At 40.1% G+C, this 18763-nt stretch overlaps 2 protein-coding genes across 2 annotated transcripts in view; one reads left to right on the top strand and one right to left on the bottom strand.

Annotated features, from left to right (window-relative positions):
- The window catches only part of LOC124540556 (calsyntenin-1), a 203432-nt gene extending 195021 nt beyond the window's left edge, over positions 1–8411 (top strand). Inside the window, exons 6-18 of the mRNA XM_047118230.1 lie at positions 718–918; positions 1377–1457; positions 2089–2271; positions 2908–3035; positions 3485–3665; positions 4040–4310; positions 4390–4583; positions 4793–4965; positions 5237–5353; positions 5500–5589; positions 5665–5794; positions 5861–6154; positions 6523–8411. Of these exons, the coding sequence (XP_046974186.1) occupies positions 718–918; positions 1377–1457; positions 2089–2271; positions 2908–3035; positions 3485–3665; positions 4040–4310; positions 4390–4583; positions 4793–4965; positions 5237–5353; positions 5500–5589; positions 5665–5794; positions 5861–6154; positions 6523–6590 (2111 nt within the window). The 3' untranslated portion in view covers positions 6591–8411. The remainder of the gene's footprint in view (positions 1–717; positions 919–1376; positions 1458–2088; positions 2272–2907; positions 3036–3484; positions 3666–4039; positions 4311–4389; positions 4584–4792; positions 4966–5236; positions 5354–5499; positions 5590–5664; positions 5795–5860; positions 6155–6522) is intronic.
- A 5059-nt stretch (positions 8412–13470) lies between these two features.
- LOC124540479 lies at positions 13471–16174 on the bottom strand. The gene is made up of 2 exons (XM_047118085.1): positions 16006–16174; positions 13471–15749 (listed from the first exon to the last, which is right to left on the bottom strand). The coding sequence occupies exon 2, from the start codon at positions 15747–15749 to the stop codon at positions 13707–13709; it is 2043 nt and encodes a 680-aa protein (XP_046974041.1). The 5' UTR covers positions 16006–16174; the 3' UTR covers positions 13471–13706.
- Between the last annotated feature and the right edge of the window lie 2589 nt (positions 16175–18763).

Raw genomic sequence — 18763 nt, 5'->3', positions numbered from 1 at the left:
GACAGCAAAAGTCAGAGGCGTTTAGCACTCTTTGGCGGAGGCTTTTACCCGAAAGGGGTCCATACATAAATAATTTACAAGCAACTGATTTATTTTAATATCTAATAACTGATTTATTAATATTGATTTAACTGGAAGAAATATAATTAATTCATTTATTTTAATTTTTGTGTTCAAAAGTTGATTGTGATAAATAATTTAATTATTATTAATTGATCTTAGTATTCAATCGTTAAATTATATATATTATTAATTTTACTATTTGATAATGATTGTATGTTCATTAATTAATTTTAATGTTCAACAGTTATTTTTTTTTAATAGATGATAGATAGATACTAATCAATTGAATGAGAAATTGTGATAATGAAATATATAATTATTATTCACACAACTATTATCATAATGTATTTAAACTTAATTTTTACCACTAATTGAATATTTGTTAAACACTCTTTATATTTATGTATGTATGTGTATGGAATTAATAAAGCTTTATTATTATTATATTATTACGTTGCCAAAAGCCGTCCTGGCCGGATTGACATATTTGATTAATTCATGTTTTTTTTTACAAAAAGTTTTCTATAGCATTATAGTATCCTACCATTTTTTTAATCAGATGATCAGTGTGAGTTTTGTGCAAAGCATAGAACAATTAGGTCTTCGATTTGTGTTTGTATTAGCGTTGCTATAGTATCTTTGAACAACCTCTAGGTCTCGCGGAACGCGTCGACTACGCCCCCGGCACCGGCCCCCTGGCCCTCTTCCCTGCAGCGAGACTAGAGGCCTGCTCCAGTGATGAAAGATGCCCCGGAGTCACTCGTATCCAGGCTGCTGTGACCCTGCAGGCCTCTCGCGCTGGAGTCGCCTGTGACCGCGACACTTACACCCTACATTCACAACGGACTATATGTGGTAAGTGGACTAAGCAAAGGCTTAATACAGATCGATAGAAGTTTGGAAACTAAACAAGGTCAAAGTCTTTGATAAATTAAGTTATCAATCTTGTTCATTGATCGTCAAAAACCTACCTCCGGTACGGAAAGCAATAATGCGAAAAGAAGAAACAGAGAGAGAAAAATAGATATGATATTTGATAAAATATCAAGAATATACAGTAAGACCTTTTTGGAGAGTGATGACATTTTCACTTTTCTTAGATAAAAAATAATGGTACCAATACATGAAAATTTATAGCAAGAGATTGTGGCGTTAGTCTTTGTTTCTGTTTGGTTTAAAATTTCTGTAGTAAAAAATAATTATGATCAAAATAATAGGAGAATCTGATATTAAAAATAGCATCAAAGTGTGACTTGTGTAACCAGTGCCGGTCATCATAGGAGTGTCTCATTCATCTCAACGTAATCTTCCAGGTTTGGACTCGAAGACAGTCGATCTGCTGCCGAGCCCCGGCGTGGGTAACGAATGGGCCAAGTCTCTGAAACCTGATTCAGGTAAGTTTGATAGCAATTTAATTAGTTTTCTTATCAAATTTTAAATTAATGAAGAACTTACCATCGCGCCCCATGTTGGCATTTGTGCCAATAGAAGCTATAATTGTTTCGTAAATATATATGTATGTTGTTAGCGGCCTACGGTGCCATTGATATTTGGCAAATAATCGCAGTAAATAATTCGACGCGGTTTCATTTCGATGTGTCTACATAAACTACATTAATGAATTTCGCAGCTAAATTACAATTTACTTCCGGCCGTGTTAAATAATGCCACCTCAAATCATGTCAAAAATTATGGGGTTTACGTTACGAGAATATTGCAAACTGTATTGTATGTATGTCTTTACTATATGGATAGTGTGTACTATATGTAAAATCATAGCAAAAGTGGACTGCCATTGGACATGAGGTCTGTGGTTTTCTTGCAGCATGTTCAAGCCCAAAATAATGGCACAAGATATCCGATGATGTAAAGTAAAAAGTAAAGTAACAGCCTGTAAATTTCCCACTGCTGAGATAAGGCCTCCTCTTCCATTAAGGAGAGGGTTTGGAACATATTCCACCACGCTGTTCCAATGCGGATTGGTGGAATATCCGATGATGACTTGTTGAATATTAAATGTTCCAGGGCGAGACGGCGAGCAAATGTTCGAATTCGACGGCGAATCAACGTCAGCAATCGTACCGGAGTCGATCCTGAAGCATTCCCTCGGGAGTACCTTCTCGGTGTCGACGTGGATGCGCCACGCGCCGCCCCCCGACCACGACAAGCACAGGAAGGAGCATGTGCTCTGCTTGGCTGATGATCACAGTGAGTTATTTCCTTGTAATCAAATCACTCGCTTGTCACTCAACACCACATATTTTATATAACTTTGATGTATATTCATTCGTCAGTGTAATTCTTTGTCTTATTTTAGACAATAGGCTATTTGACTGGTTTTTAAAATCCATTTTATATTACTTAGTAGAGGTTAAGGAACCCAGTAAAAGTTGATTTTTTTTATTTCTAGATAGAGATAGAATATATTTACCGAAAAATATCATATTTAAATTCCATATTTAAATAACGCGCAAAAACGCTACTTGGACAATATGGCGCTGCAATGGGGTCGGTGACGTCACTTTGCTGTATTTTAATCTGTGGTACATATAGTAGAAAAGCGAGGTTTACAAGAAAGTGACTTCACCATAAGTCCGGCCAATCAGGAGCGTTTTGTGTCACGTGACAAACGTTTGAAGAAATGCATTTTTATTTATTGATTTTTGAATAAATTAAGGATTATTTTTAAGTTTCTTTACTAAATAACCATTTTTAAACTCATAATATACACTGATTACAATGATTCACAATTTATTTTCGCATCGTCAAGAGCCTATTTCATGAATCATTATTATGCCCCAGAAATAAAAAGTACCTCGTTAAGATAAATGAAATCTACTTCAGAAATGAACCGACACCACTACGCGTTATTCGTACGGAACTGCCGCCTGATTCTTCTCCTGCGGAGGGACTTCGGGGAGGGAGATCTGAACATCTTCAGACCCGCCGAATGGCGCTGGAAGCTTCCCGAGGTACGCATAATTTAACACCATGTATCACTTTTCATTCCTCATCAAAAATCAAATCAAAATCAAAATAAACTTTATTCAAGTAGGCTTTACAAGCACTTTTGAATCGTCAATTTACAATTAAGTGAAGCTACCACCGGTTCGGAAAGTAGATTCTACCGAGAAGAACCGGCAGTCAAAGTCATGTTAATTGAATACAATTATTTAAATTAATATATCCTGCTTGGATGTCAACAGGTATTAACTCCACGCTTTTTTATCATCTATAAAATCTTGTATCGAATACTATGCTTTTTCTACCAATGCATTTTTATAAACGATTTGAATTTACTAAACGGCAAAGTTAAAAATGTCTGCGGAATTTTCCTTCCTCCTCAAATATAAATATATCAATAAATATATCATCACTCGATCACCACATAAGATATATATATATCTTTGGAATTCTCCAGGTATGCGACAACGAGTGGCACCACTACGCAGTGAACGTGCGCTTCCCGAACGTGGAACTGTTCGTGGACGGCGAGCCCTACCGCTCGCCGGACGGCAAGGGCCCCGAGGTGATCGACGACTGGCCCCTCCACCCGGCGCACGGCGTCAACACCACCCTGGTCGTGGGGGCATGCTGGCAGGGTGAGATTGGATCAGATTTTCTTCGTGGTAGGGCTTTGTGCAAGCCCGTCTGGGTAGGTACCACCCACTCGTCAGTTATTCTACCGCCAAATAACAGTACTCAATATTGTTGTGTTCCGGTTTGAAGGGTGTGTGAGCCAGTGTAACTACAGGCACAAGGGACATAACATCTTAGTTCCCAAGGTTGGTGGCCCATTGACGATGTAAGGTAATATATCTTACAGTGTCATTGTCTATGGGTGATGGTGACCACTTACCATCAGGTGGCCCATATGCTCGTCCGCCAACCTATAACTTAAAAAAAAAGATAGTTGAGGTCGATGTGGCCTCCGACTGGCTCGGACCGGATTAACTCAAATGTCGTCCCCCGGCAGGCACGGAGAGCGACATGAAGCACCACCTGCGCGGCTGGCTGGCGGGGCTGGGCGTGGTGGCGGGCGGCGTGCAGGCGGCGCCGGCGCTGCGCTGCGCGGCGCGCTGCCGGGAGGGGCTGTCGCTGGCGCCCGACCTGTACCTGCGCTCCGTGGCCGTGGAGGGCGACGGCGCCGCCGAGGTGGAGACGCTGGTGCGCCGCGTGGCCTACGGCGACGCGCGCTCCTTCCCCACGCCCGGCCGCCGCAACGTGCACCTCGCCACCACCATCACGTGAGCGCCCGCCGCCCCGCGACACCAGTCTCCCAGGGACCATTCCGACATTACACCCTCCCCTCGTCTCCTCCCTCAGCTGCGACAACGGCCGCGTGATCAAAGCTCGCCCGGCGGAGTCGTACGTGATGGTGCTGGCTCCCCAGACGCCCACGATCCTGCTGAACGGGAGCTCGGACGCCGCTCGCGACTACGCCCACTTCCGGGCCGGGCTGCCCGTCTTCCCGGACCTGAGGGTGCAGGTCCTCGCCAGATCTGGAGACAACGTTAGAGGTGAGACTCCGGTACTGAGATATTTCGCAGCGGGATTGCCAGCGAATACGAATACAAATTTGTTATTATTGATCTTTACGTTAACAACTCGAGACAGTTATCTCAAAATTTCGGCTACGGTTCGACACTGTCAACCGTGTGAGAGGTGTGAGTTGTATGAATTGGTCAAGCCAGCGAGATCAGCATTTCGAGTCGTGTACTGTCCGCAGAAGCGGAGAGCCAGAAGTTGGACTCGTGCGTGGTGTCGGTGTACCCGGCGCTCAACCCCGACCACGAGGCGCTGTCGCTGCGCGGCGCGGCGCCGCCCGCCGGCGTGCGCGCGGCGCTCACGCGCGACGGCGTCAGCCTGTCCGGCGCCGACTCCGTGCGCAACTACCAGCAGGTGCGCGCCCGACACGGAGCCCCCTGGCTCAGCGCCAGTTAATCCTAAAATTTATTAATGTTTGACAAAGTTTTTTGGTCATTCATGTTTGTTCTTATTAATAATACATAAAAAAAAAACATTTTTTATAATTATATATAAATTTATGTTATTCAGAAATGACCGTGTACAAAACAAAAGTTTAAATTTTATCAAAAAAAAAAGAAAAATCGTTTGAAATGATGATGAATAGTGATGATAATCTTGATTAAACTGACTTATTACCGTCTAGATTCTCCGTGAGATCGAGTACAGCAACAAGAAGCCCGCCTACTATCTCAACCGCGTCTTCAAGCTGACCTGCTCCGAGCTCAACGGGCGCTTCACCAGCAACGAATACGTGCAGACCGTGAGTAACAAATTTCACAAATAACGGCGACCTCCAATGCAATGCCTACCTTCACTTTATTTTGCTAATTTTACGGCTCGAATGATCGACTACTTGACTACCCTTAAATTTTTTCAAGTTTTAAACTAATTTTACTACATTCGCAGCTGACCGTAGTCCACCCGCGCGCCGCCGGGGATGCGCACGCGCAGCGACCCTCCGGCCTGGCAGACAAACTGGACGTCGCGAGAGACAAGGTGAGCGCGGACGACCATCACAGGAGCTCACTAATGCCTAGAGTGAAACTGATACAAGACCGTGGTGGTCCACAGCCGGCGGCGGAGGCGGCGGCCGAGGCGCTGGCGCCGCGCGCGTTCGCTGCGCACGCGCTGCGCTCGTCGCACGCGGCCGAGTTGCCCGCCGCGCGCCTGCTCGACTTGCACCCGCGCGACCGCGCCTCCAGTGAGTACCCCCCCGGGAGCGCGACCACACTCCCCCCCCCCCTCCACTCACGCCTCGTGTCCGCAGGTAACGTGGCCGTGCTGATGGGCGCCGTGTGCGTGGGCGCCGTGGTGGTGCTGGCGGCGCTGGGCGTGGCGCGCGCGAGGGCCCGGCCGGGCCGCGCGGCGCGCCCGCGGGCCCCCCGCGCGCCGCACGACGGCGAGATGGCGTGGGACGACTCGGCGCTCACCATCACCGTCAACCCCATGGAGGAGACGCCGGCGCGCGCGGCGGGCCCGGCGCCGGCCGACAGCTCGGACGGCGAGTCCTGCTCCGAGTCCGACTCCGAGCACAACGACTCCTCGGACGAGGACGAGGAAGGTACAGACGTCGTTCGAGATATGACCTCTCTTTGACCTCGAGTACGTTACAAATAACGAATACATTGACCGAAAAAATAATTTCAAAATTTTAAAACATTATCATCATCAAAGATCACATCAATGAATTATGTTCCTTGCCATAAATTCTATAAAAAAATTTACCACCCAAGAACGAGTACTATACGTAACCAGCGTACCCATAGTAAAATATTGTCTTTGTGTATAGATCCATTCCAAAAAAAGGTTTTTAACTTAACATTTCTGGTGTCAATCTCTTGTATCGTTAAAATTTAAACTTTTACCGTTACTTGTAAATGATTTGGTTCCAAACACATTTCAAAGGGCGACCGCCCGCGTCCGTTTCAGTGGTGGCGGGCAAGCAGCACAAGTACAGGAACATCAGCCAGCTGGAGTGGGATAACAGCACGATGTAAAGCGCCCGCCGATCGCACTCTCCCCCCTCCCTCTCGCCCGCGCACGCTCTCGCTCGCACCCGCACCCGACCGCCCGGCGCGCCCGGCCGGCCCGGCCCGGCCCGGCCGGCCGGCTCCCGCTGATGTAATACACCTGCGCGGCTCGCGCGGCGGCGGTCGCGTCCGGGTAGCCGCGAGACCTTTCTTGGCACTCTTTTATAATGGAATTGATTTTGTAGACAAATCGTACACAGAATTTTCTAAACGCAGAACGTATTATCTAAATTTATTAAGGAAAGGCACAAACTAGTTAATTTCAAACTGACCGACACTGCCCGACGCGTCGGCGCGGCCGCGGGTGCGGTAACTTGTAAGTAAGTCTCAAAATTGATCATATCAAGTTTATACGTAAATACGATTCCCTCGCTTGCTTTCGTAGACTCCCCGGAGTCGCAGGACTCTGGCTCTACCTGTACCTTTGTATCAAACAGTAGTCGGTGTATCGTATGGAGTCGTAAGAGGATTTTAGTGTTAAGCGATGAAATACTATGTATTATATATGTAACGTAAGACGCTTCGCCCGACCGTTTCGTTGCGAGCATCTCCGGCACGTGTCGAGTACAACCGGACCGCGGGTCTGCGCATTTGAGTGACGGTACAAACTCTTGACTCGTAGATTAATGTTTTATGATAACGGATTGTCCACTTTCCCTTTACGAGCTTCTCGAACGAATCGGCTTAAATGTATATTAGGCACAGAGTTATTTGAAAACAGATAGATGTACTATAACTATACACCTACTTATACCGACGACGTCGTTAGGATCAGCTACTATATTGTATAACTACATATAATTATATATATATTTTGAATGCGTTAAGGGATTTTTACTAACAATTAGGTACTAAGTGGCTACGTGTTAGTGTCGCGGGGAGCCGCTAGCGTAAGAGTAGATAAGTTTCGTCCTTCGTTTCGGCCCGGGTCGTCCGTCTCTGTCGCACGCGGGGCCCGCATCGCCCCGTCTCCCTCGGGGTTTGCATATCAGGATAGTTTGCCATATTAGAATAGAGTCCGACTGTATGTACGTCTGTACGACCACTGAGCAATCTTTGTGACATAATCATTGGTGTATCCGTCTCTAGTTGACGTCGAGTGTTGTTCGTTCTATCTCTTTCTATCGGAGTTGGACTTTTGTGTATTCGCACGTTGATTTGTTGGTGTGTTCTGTTAGTGGCTCGCGAGCCCGTGAGATATCAAATGTCGTCATTTTGTCGACGATATGTAACTCTGACAAAGTTATATAAATTTGGACCTTGGCTTATTGCAATATGGTTTAAAATCATTTGTAAAAGTTTGTCAGAGATACATTCGGTGTGACGTGGCGCCTAGCAGACTATACGGAGCGGGTTGCGCTTAGGGATTGAGAAGATAATTTCGATGGCAGTTTACATTATTTTTGTGCCATTTAAATATTTTTTACAACCGTATCTCCGCGAGTTCCTAAACGCAACGCGCCATTTTGTTTTCTGTTGGTTATTTCGTTGAGTTTGCTTTTTACTCGACAACCGTCCAATGACCACTTCCCGATTCTTTTTATAGTTTTAAGATCTGACTTTAAATTTCGGCCACGACTCAAAATAATAGCACAAAATGCAGGCGTTTTGATTTTTTCAAATATGTATTATAAGGTAGCTACTTATTTTACTTTTATATGATTACCTAATTAATGTTTTTTTTTTCTTTATTTTGTATTTTTGCGGTATTATTACTGTATACTTAGATATCTTCTTTGATGTATGAATTATTATATTTTAGCTAAAAATAAAGTTGGTTTAAAATAATCGATGTTTTATTTAATCACCTGTACTGAAACTATAAATCTTATTTTTGAAATAAAACTCTGCATATCCCTAACCCCTACCCTGAAAGTATAGGGTACTCTCAGGGTAGGGGTATATCAGAAGATATATAGGGTACTAAATGATATCTACTGCTGAGCCGAGACATTCCCACATACTTGGGTCAAGGGTTTCGTACTCGTCTGGGTCGATGGTAACTCATCATATTCTACCGCCAGACAGCAATTCTTAGTATAGTTGTGTTCCAGTCTGAAGAGTTGGTGTAACATTGTCACTACAGCCACAAGTGACGTAACATCTCAGCTACCCAAGTTTTGAACTGGCGATGAAATTAATCTATACTAATATTATAAATGTGAAAGTAACTCTGTCTGGCTGTCGCTTATTTCACGACCAAAACCACTGAACCGAATTTGAAGATATTTGGTGATAAACTCTAGATAGTATTATTTGCTGATGACACGTCCTTAATTTTTAAAATAAAAAGATGTCTTTTAATGTATGACTATATGAAATAGTGCATTGATTTAGTGTTAATAATCTATTGTTAAGTAAAAACACAAAATGTATTAAATTCACTACTGGGAGTAGGATCATCTTACATGTGTCAAAACAAATGTTCTTTTGAACGGGCAAGCATTAGATGTTATAGAGTCAACAGAGTTCCTTGTTATGACCATAGACTCTAAGCTCCAATGGGGCCCCCATATAAATAAATTGGCGAATAGACTCAGCTCTGCAGCTTATGCGGTAAAAAAAGAATAGACTTTTGACTGATGTGGATACTGCTCGCCTTCTATATTTTAGTTATTTTCACAGTATTATGTCGTATGGCATCCTACTCGAGTAATGCAGCTGACATTAATACTATTTTTGTACTGCAGAAAAGGGCTATTCGTGCAGATTATAACCTGGGCCCAAAACATTCGTTAAGATGTAAATTTGAAGAAATTAAAATAATGAATGTCGTTTCTCAATTTTTTTTTTTGATAATGTTATGTATGTACGCAAAAACATAAATGATTTTCCAAATAAAATGACGTACATTCCATTAATACTAGGTACAATTGATCCCGCTGAGTTTCTTTCGCCGGTTCATGTCTGAAGTGTTAAATTTCGCACTGGTGATAGATTTTTTGACAACCAATAAGAAAGTGTAATCACTGCTATTTTTAATAAAGATTTTTGACTTTGGACATAGGCTACTTTTTTGCCTATAACATGACAACCAAACCCCAAAAACGTGAGCGGGTCGGTTAACATCAGGTCTCGTCGTTAGATATACTATAAACAGACGCTGCCCCGTGCAGGTTGGTATACACTTGAAGACGATTCACATGCGACACCTCAAGTGTTTTTCATAAATAAGCGCATGAAATGGCAATAAACCAGGTTAAAATAAAAATCTATGCTTCTTACTCTAACAAACGAGGTATGTTCAAAAAATATCGCAAATTTTGTGTTTTTTCAAAAATTATTTATATATTCATGAATACCTATTTAGTCCCCTTCAAAGTTATCCCCATGAGACCATAAACTTGTGCCAACGGTTTTTCCAATCTTCGAAGCACTTTTCATCTTTTTCAGCTCCTCCTACGATGCCGTCTTTATCTCGTCAATTGTAGCGTAACGTCGTCCTTTCATGGGCCTCTTCAGTTTAGAGACAAGAAAAAGTCACAGGGGGCCAGATCTGGGGAATACGATGGCTGCGGCATCATTAATGTGTTGTTTTTGGCCAAAAAGTCGCGCACAAGCAACGATGTGTGCGCAGGGGCGTCTTGTTGCAAAAGCCTATTTTTGTTCTTCCACAAATCCGGGCGTTTCTGGCGGATTGCTTCGCTCAAATTGCGCCTAACTTGCAGGTAATATTCCTTATTTGCCGTTCTACCCTGTGGCAAAAGCTCATGATGCACCACGTCTCTGCAATCGAAGAAAACTGTCAGCAAAACTTTCACATTCGACCGAACTTGGTTCGCTTTTTTCGGTCTTGGTTCGTGCGGCAGCTATCATTGAAATGATTGAGCTTTGGTTTTCACGTCATAACCATAAACCATAAATCCACAATTCGTCACCAGTTATGACCATCTGGAGCAAATTTGAGTCGTCGCGGACAGAGTCCAACATCTCATTAGCAATGTTCATGCAATGTTGCTTTTGGTCGCAATTGAGGAATTTTGGTACCAATTTCGCGGCGACTCGCCTCATGCCCAAATCATTGATAAAAATCGAATGGCACGAGCCAATCGATATGTTTAGGTCCTTAGCAACTTCTCTAATGGTGATTCGACAATTGGCCAATATCAAGCAAAGCAGCTGTCAACAATTAAGTGAACATTCAAAATAGCCGAGCTTGTCGGCATAAGTGAGAGACATGAGTACCAACATAAATCCACAAAAAGATCGAAATTCGAATATACGTAACCCGCGAAAATTCAAAATTCGCGATACTTTTTGAACACACCTCGTACACCAAAACATACGGGATATTAAGGGGAGCGAAAATGAAACAGAATTATCGTATAGTACGACACAACTTAGATGTAGCATTGGCAAAATTCGTAAAACTGATCACATCCGAATTGAGTACGCTAGCCCAAATTATCAGTATTTATTTCTCATGTGAATATGATCTTTACACAAACGTAATAACTTGTAATATCATATGACCTAATATATTCGTCAATTTGACACGTCGATTTACATGCAGTTGTTTTCTTTGGTTGAACTGACGCGAGAATCTATATCGACGAATAGCGTCGAATGGCAGTAATCGGTTTTATTTTCATTTCGTTGTATTTTCCGATGCTCAATCTAATTTGTGTCATATTATACTATAAAATTAATGTATTGTCTATGGCATAAAAATGTATGAAAAATTTGATCTTTTCAACATTCCAAATTCAAACTGTTAAGTGCGTTCGTCACAGTAAATACTATAAGTGGAGGCTTGTTTATACTAAGTAGTAAGAAATGATATCCCACCAAAAACATTAAATGTAAAAAAAATGCCATGTCTCTCGATGCAGTCTTTCCATCTTAAAAAGTTTTGAGATCTCATAGAAGTCAAGACCCCCAGATACTTTACAAAAAGATACAGACTCAACTGTGTAGAATTGTAGTTTATTTGAGAATAAGTATTATAGTGAAGATGTCCTTAAGTCAATTTGAGAAAGAAATCATTGTGTGTGGTGATTTTAACATTAATGTGTTAAAAGATCTTTAGTATAAGATTGGTTACATTATTTTCTTTAAATCATTTCAATCCACTTATGAATATTGTGAAATAACTTTGCTAACAAGCCTAACTACTAGGTACGTGTATTGACAAACTACATCGTCACTGGCAGTGATCTTGACATCACATATGTCCAGCCGTGGAAGAATATGGGCTGCTGATGGTTAATGATTGTCACTGTTAATTATATAATGAAGTAGTATCAATTATTAACCTCTGAACACTCTCTTTCTCTCTCCTCTGGTCAAATATTTATTCATAGTGTTGAGTGCATCATCACTTTAGTAATAAAAACTCAATAGTAAAAGTATTACTGTTGCAGCGCACTCTACTGTACATTACCGTAACTACTATGAATATTTGAAAATACGTAACCACCCCGCTAGATAGCGACGCAAGCTTAAGTTGGATTTCAATTTCGTATAATTCAGCGCCATCTCTCGGCAAAATACTGGCATTATTTATTTTATTTATTTATTTAATAAGTACACTAACAATATACATATTAATTGATGGCTTACACAACATCCAAAAAAAGAAAAACAACTTCTGATATGCACATCGATTACAAGTGTACATAACATTCATAGTGTATCATGTCAACATATTTGTTTAAAGTTGAAAATAAAACATATTATACAATTAAAAAAAAAATGACCCATGCTATCGTCGCTTATAAACGTAATAACTATAACTAAATAATATAACAGAAAAAAAACAGGAATGTAACGCACTATTTAGCTAACAAAAAGTAATCCATGAGCTTTTTTTTAAAAGCAATGAAGCTATCATGAAAGATGTCAATGCCATGTATAACTTTTGTCAATTCATTATGTCGAGCACATATGCGCACTATCGGAGCCAGTTTTCCAAGACGAGTTTTCGTGATAGGAGTATGGAATATTTTTGTTATGTAACTTCGGGGATGTTTGCGAATTATCAAAGGGAAGCAATGAAATGCATATGTAGTTAAACTTTAAAAATAAATAGTGTAACACCATACTGAGTACTTAGGCTTGTTATAAATGTATTGATAAACTCAAACTCAAACTCAAATAACTTTATTCAATATAGAAGCATTACACTTTCTTATTGATGGTCAATTGAAACACTACCACCGGTTCGGAAAAGAAAATACCCTGACCTGAGAAGAACCGGCGAAAGAAACTCAGCGGGATTTTTTTTTTTCCATGTCTCATATATTATTTAAACAATTTAATATGAGATGAAATAGCTAGGAGGCGATCGTTTCATTCCCAAGGTGTGCTATCGATCATAAACTCATTAATTGTATAGTAACCTTTTGCACACAAGCGTTCCTTAATAATTTTCTTAAATTTGGCAACAGAGGCATTTTGAACGCTTTCTGGGATCCTGTTGTAAAATCGTATACATTGCCCCACAAAGGAGTTACTGACTCTATGTAGTCGAGTAACAGGAGTAACAAGTTTGTGTTTGTTCCTTGTACCAATGCTATGAGTATCACTTTTTCTCATGAAATCATTAATATTTTTTCGTACATACATAACATTGCAGAATATATATTGAGAAGTAACAGTCAATATCTTGATTTCTCTAAATTTATTCCTTAACGATTCTTTAGCTCCTAGGTTATAGATTGCGCAAATAGCCCTCTTCTGTAGCACAAATATAGTATGGATAGCGGCTGCTTTGCCCCACAGCATAATACCGTATGACATTATACTGTGAAAGTAACTGAAATATAGGGGAAGGTCGGGCAAAGTGGATACCTTAAGGTATTTAAGGCTATAGCAGAAAAGGTATACAATACAAAAACAAAATAACTATCACAAATCAGTCTTTATTTATTGCTCTTGCAAATACGTACACCAGTTAACATTAATATATAAACAATAATCAACTGCAATTAAAATTAAAAAAAGTACGAAAGTATTCGCTTTGCCCGGTACCCCGGGTAAAGTGAACACAGTACTTGGGCAAAGTGAATACCCATATTCAATCTCTGAAATAACTTTGATAAACTGAAAAAAAAAATATAACTTGACCATAAAATAAGAAAATTAAGATTGACAATTATCACAGGTATAGCCTTGAGTGCCATCAAAAGCAGAACAATCTTCGTGACACCATTGTTGACAAATGTCACATTGAATCCAGTTTTCAATTGGTTTACCATCTTCTTCAATATACATTTCACCGCAAAAAAAACATAAAATATCCTTAAATTCTTTCATTTTCTTTGGCTGTTTAACCTTTTTAGCAGTTCTTTTGTCTTTCTTCTGTGTATTAGTCTTCTTAGGAACATTTTTTGACTCATCATTCAGTCTTTTAGTAATATTCTTAACTTTATTTTTGTCATATTTCTGCTTTTGATCTTCCTTGATCGGGGTACTGGTTAATATTTCCGATTTTTGTAATTTCCGTTTACGCGTGGTCATTGGTTTGGCAGGATTTGGAATAGGTCTTAACATCAAGGGACTGTAGTGGGAGGCTGAGCATCCCAGTTTCGGATCAGGTGAGTTGTCACGGCTAATATTTAGTCGAATATTTACTACAGTTTCCGGCAGCACTGCGTCATCTTTCTGAGTAGCTATATCTGGCCCAAAAGCGGAGACAATTCGCGAACATCCAGGTTCTGGTTCAGATGTACAGCCGTCGCTACGAATCTTTTCAGGCGTGTTAACAATGGGCGCAACAAAGTCTTGAAACTCACAAGAGGGAGTTCTGTTTCGAGATGGAAATATTTCTGATAAAGGATCTACTGAATTTGATTGAATCAGTTCTTGAAGAAGTGAAGGCGATGGAGTTGAAGAAGTGTCTGCAAAAGGTCTGGGAATATCGATCGTTTCGATTGAGTTTGTACTTTCTGTGCCAATATTCATATTAGACGTGCCTGCAATCACAGCGGCTGGTTCGTAATCTTCGTCACCAAAAGCATATTTATTCACTGGCCAAATACCAGGTCTTTCAAATCCATGAACTGCATTTTGAGCTACTGCACTTTTCAGAAAAGCTGGTGATAACAGTCTGGCTACATCGTATTGATTTATAATGCGTCCTGGGTGCGATTTTTGGAAGAAATTTACCTCCCTTTCAAAGTAAGTTTTCAGTGGGCCGTAGACCGCTACATCCATGGGCTGCATTTTATGAGTTGTGTGTGGGGCCAAAGATAAAATTACGACATTGTTCTTGCTGGCGTAATCTAAAGCTGGGTAATACTTGTGGCTCTCGTGGTTATCCAATAAGAGAATTATTTTTTTCTCAGGGGTAGGTCTAACATGTTCCACAAAAAAATGCATCCAATCAAAGAACACCTCACCTGAAGTCCAGCCATTTGGAGTACAGGTTCCTTGAGTGCCGGGAGGCGCACCATCAAGTAGCCTGGGTTGCATCTTTTTTCTGGCGAAAATTAAGAATGGTGGAAGAAATGAACCAGCGGCATTACAACAACCTATGACTGTCGTTAGTTGACCACGTTCTGCACTGGCGATTATGCCCACTTGTTTTTTTCCTTTCGTTGATAGCACTTTAGGCGGCTTATTTGTGGTTGTAGATATACCAGTTTCATCCATGTTATATAATCTGGATGCATCAATATCATGTTTTACTGTTAAAGCTTCAAGGTTTTCATAAAAACGTCCAACTTCACGTCTGTTAAATCCTTTTGCCCTTGCAACCGATGTTGCCTCTGGAGTCCTGAGGGATATTTGATCGTGACGAGACAAAAATGACGATAACCAATCATCTCCGGCTTTTTCGTACTTGTCCCAGTTTTTCGGGTAGTTCAAATTATTTTTCTTGGCGTAGATGAACGCTAAATGTTTAAATTCATCTTTAGTCAAGCCAAAAAATACAGAATCCATATCTTTGAGATATGTCACCAACTCTTTTTCCTGATCTTCAGTGAAAACAGGACGGAATCTACCAAGTTTTGAAGCAGCGACGCCCGTTTTTACATGCCTATACAATGTTGCATAAGCCAAACCATACTTTTTAGCTGTGCTTTTTATTGGTTCTCCAGCTTTGCACAAATTAATAGCCGTTTGCATAGCATTTTCCTCCCACGTCCCTTGCTTAGTTTTTTTTTTATATTTATTTACCATCTGAAACAAATAAAAGACATTTTTAGATAATAATTCAGCAATGATAAATAGCGGGCAAAGTGGATACCATATCCACTTTGCCCTATTCACTTTGCCCGACTAGGTAAGTTTTGAGGTTAACACATTTCAAACAAAAACTAATAATTCTGACACTTTGTTAAATGTACCATAAAAAACTACTTTGATATGCTACTGAATTAAGACATTCCTAAAAATCAAGAACTAGTAATACTGGAGAAATGATCAATGTACTTACCGTGTAAAATCAATCTTTTATTTACGAAAACACAAATCTTCGTTCCGCGGACGGGACGCGACGCGGCCCCTCGCTTCGATGTTTGCCGCGTACTAAATCAAGATGGCCGAACGTAACAGTAGTGGCGTGTTGAATGACAAACTAATAATTTAGGAGTAGTAGGGAGTATTCACTTTGCCCGGGGTATTCACTTTACCCGGCTTTCCCCTACTAAGCGAGCCGTATCAACATCGGTACATAATCTAATCTTTTTGACCGCGAATGCCGCAGAATGGGGGCCCCATTGCAACTTGGCATCAACAGTAAAACTTAACTTATATAACTTAGCGATCTATAGTTTTCGCAAAATATTTTCCATAGACATTCCACAATTCTCCTTGTACCTACTCGAACTTTCTGGGGAATACAACACAAAGACCACGAAAACGATCGCCGTGAATTCAATAATTCTTCGTAGCAGATAACGAGGCAATCATCCGAGTTACAACATCGAGACCACTGATGAATCGCCGTCAACCAACGGTACCGAGTACGATGGGGACTTCACCTCTGGCTCACGCTTCGACCAGCAGACACTAGGCTAATTAGTTGATAGGATAAACGTAATTTCTTTATTTATAGTTTAAGTAATTAAACGTTCATTATAGCTGACTTTCTAACTTTTATTTTATTCCAATGTAAAACATTACAATAGTACAAAATATAAGTGACTTACCGTGTTGTGCATACATGTACCAACTTATAATGATAAAAATACCTACCCACGATCAATTTCCAGCCTCCAATGCTAAACAGACTTAGGTACTTGACAGAATATCTTAATAAATTTTCCAGTGGTTAATCTTAACCGATGGTTGCGGGTTCAAACCCAGGCAAGCACCACTATATATGTGTCTATAATTCATCTCGTGCTCGGCGGTGAAGGAAAACATCGTGAGGAAACCTGCATGTGCATTCCACCAACCCACATTGGAACAGCGTGGTGGAATATGTTCCAAGCCCTCTCCTTAATGGAAGAGGAGGCCTTATCCCACCTATGGGAAATTTACGGGCTGTTACTTTACTATACGCAATTTAGTTTTGTATCCATTCTCAACAATCATATCTCAAGCAAGAAAATAAAGCTTTTTAGATATCGAGTAGCGAATACGAGTCACCGCGCACAGCTGTACCTACCTACTGTAATATAAAGGTAAGTATATAGAAATCAATGTTATTATAACTAGGTCAGCCGTACTCCATGGAGGCACACAAATGTTTGTAGAGTTATGTAGGCATATAATATTCATGAGATATCCTTTTATATGTAATTAGATATATTAACCGCATGAATAGGTAAACCGCAATTGTGTATCTAATAGTAATGTAACTAGGTATATTTACATATATAAAAATAACGATGTAAAAATTTGTAATTAAATCTTCCAATATGAATGTAATATAATTATACTGTAATATAATTTTAGTTTATAATTATATAATTATATACTCTATATAATTATAATGAAATCTCAACCTATACTTGTCAATGTCAACTAGTTTGGTAGGTAAGGTCAGCAAAACAATTTTTAATTTCGATATTTTTATCGCTTTGTTTGAACTAGTTGGTTCTTTATTTCAGTTTTGTTTTTCCAAAAATAATTATTAATTTATGTAATTATCTTAAATACTTCAGTCACTACATAAAATTAACAAAAGATTGACAAAACTGTATGTAAAACAATAAAAATACTTTTTTCACTTGCAAAAAGTTTTTTTTATGCAAACCATACTTTTAATGTGTATATTGTTTGGTCGAGATTTTTTAAGTTCCTATTCTTATTTGATTTCATCGGACACAGGAACATACAAGTAAGTAGGTTACACTACTTACATACAATTTCTTTATTACCTACTAAGTAGTATTCATAACTCTTTGATTATAGCCATTATAGGCATAAGTTATAGCAAAGCCTGTAGTCACCTGTCTCATTGCTTATCCTCTTAAAGAAAACATTCATAGTTAACTTATTACACCACGCTAGTGGATCGAGTACCTACTCATGGTAGCATTTCAACCAAAACGCGCACATTCAAATTCAGATGAATGCAAATATTATGAGAATGATATAATCATGAATATGAGTGAATTGAAACTAAGTTATAAATACAAGTTAGCTTCACAATATCACAGCGGTGCAGTAGGTACGTAGGTACTTGGATGGAATTGCACTCTTTTTTGGTTTCGGACCAAATGTCCTATCAATCAAAGTAATCACAGCTGAATCTTTAAAATGTGTTAAATAATAAACATATCGACTTCAAAAAATAATTTGCTGTTCTATTTATGATGTGATTTAACATCAGTCATCAGCTTCTCTTCGGTCGTGTAATTAGCCCCGGTAGAGTCATCCCCACCAGTACATCCCACACAATGGACGTGGCCCTAGTTCCCACTCTAGATAGAGCAATTCTTAATGCAATAATATACATAAATAGCAATCGTTTTTGGTTTAGTGAGATGAAAAATATCTATGAATATTGATATAACAATTATATTAGAGTTATATAAAAAATATTAATATGATTTCTCTGTAATTGTCTACTCTGCACAAAACTGCGCAAACCTCATAAAACGTTTGCCAAACACGATGCATAATGTACGTGGCGAGACCCGCCTGACGAGCTAGAGCGGGACGCAAATACGAGAACGCCGTAGAGCAGAGCGAGAGAAACGAAACAATAATAGAAATGCGCAACAGAACTGAGCGAGATGGCA

This window comes from Vanessa cardui, chromosome 25, assembly GCF_905220365.1.
Source record: "Vanessa cardui chromosome 25, ilVanCard2.1, whole genome shotgun sequence".
NCBI lineage: Eukaryota > Metazoa > Arthropoda > Insecta > Lepidoptera > Nymphalidae > Vanessa > Vanessa cardui.
The sequence above is the reverse complement of the archived record's forward strand: the minus strand, read 5'-3'. Positions and strand labels throughout refer to the sequence as shown.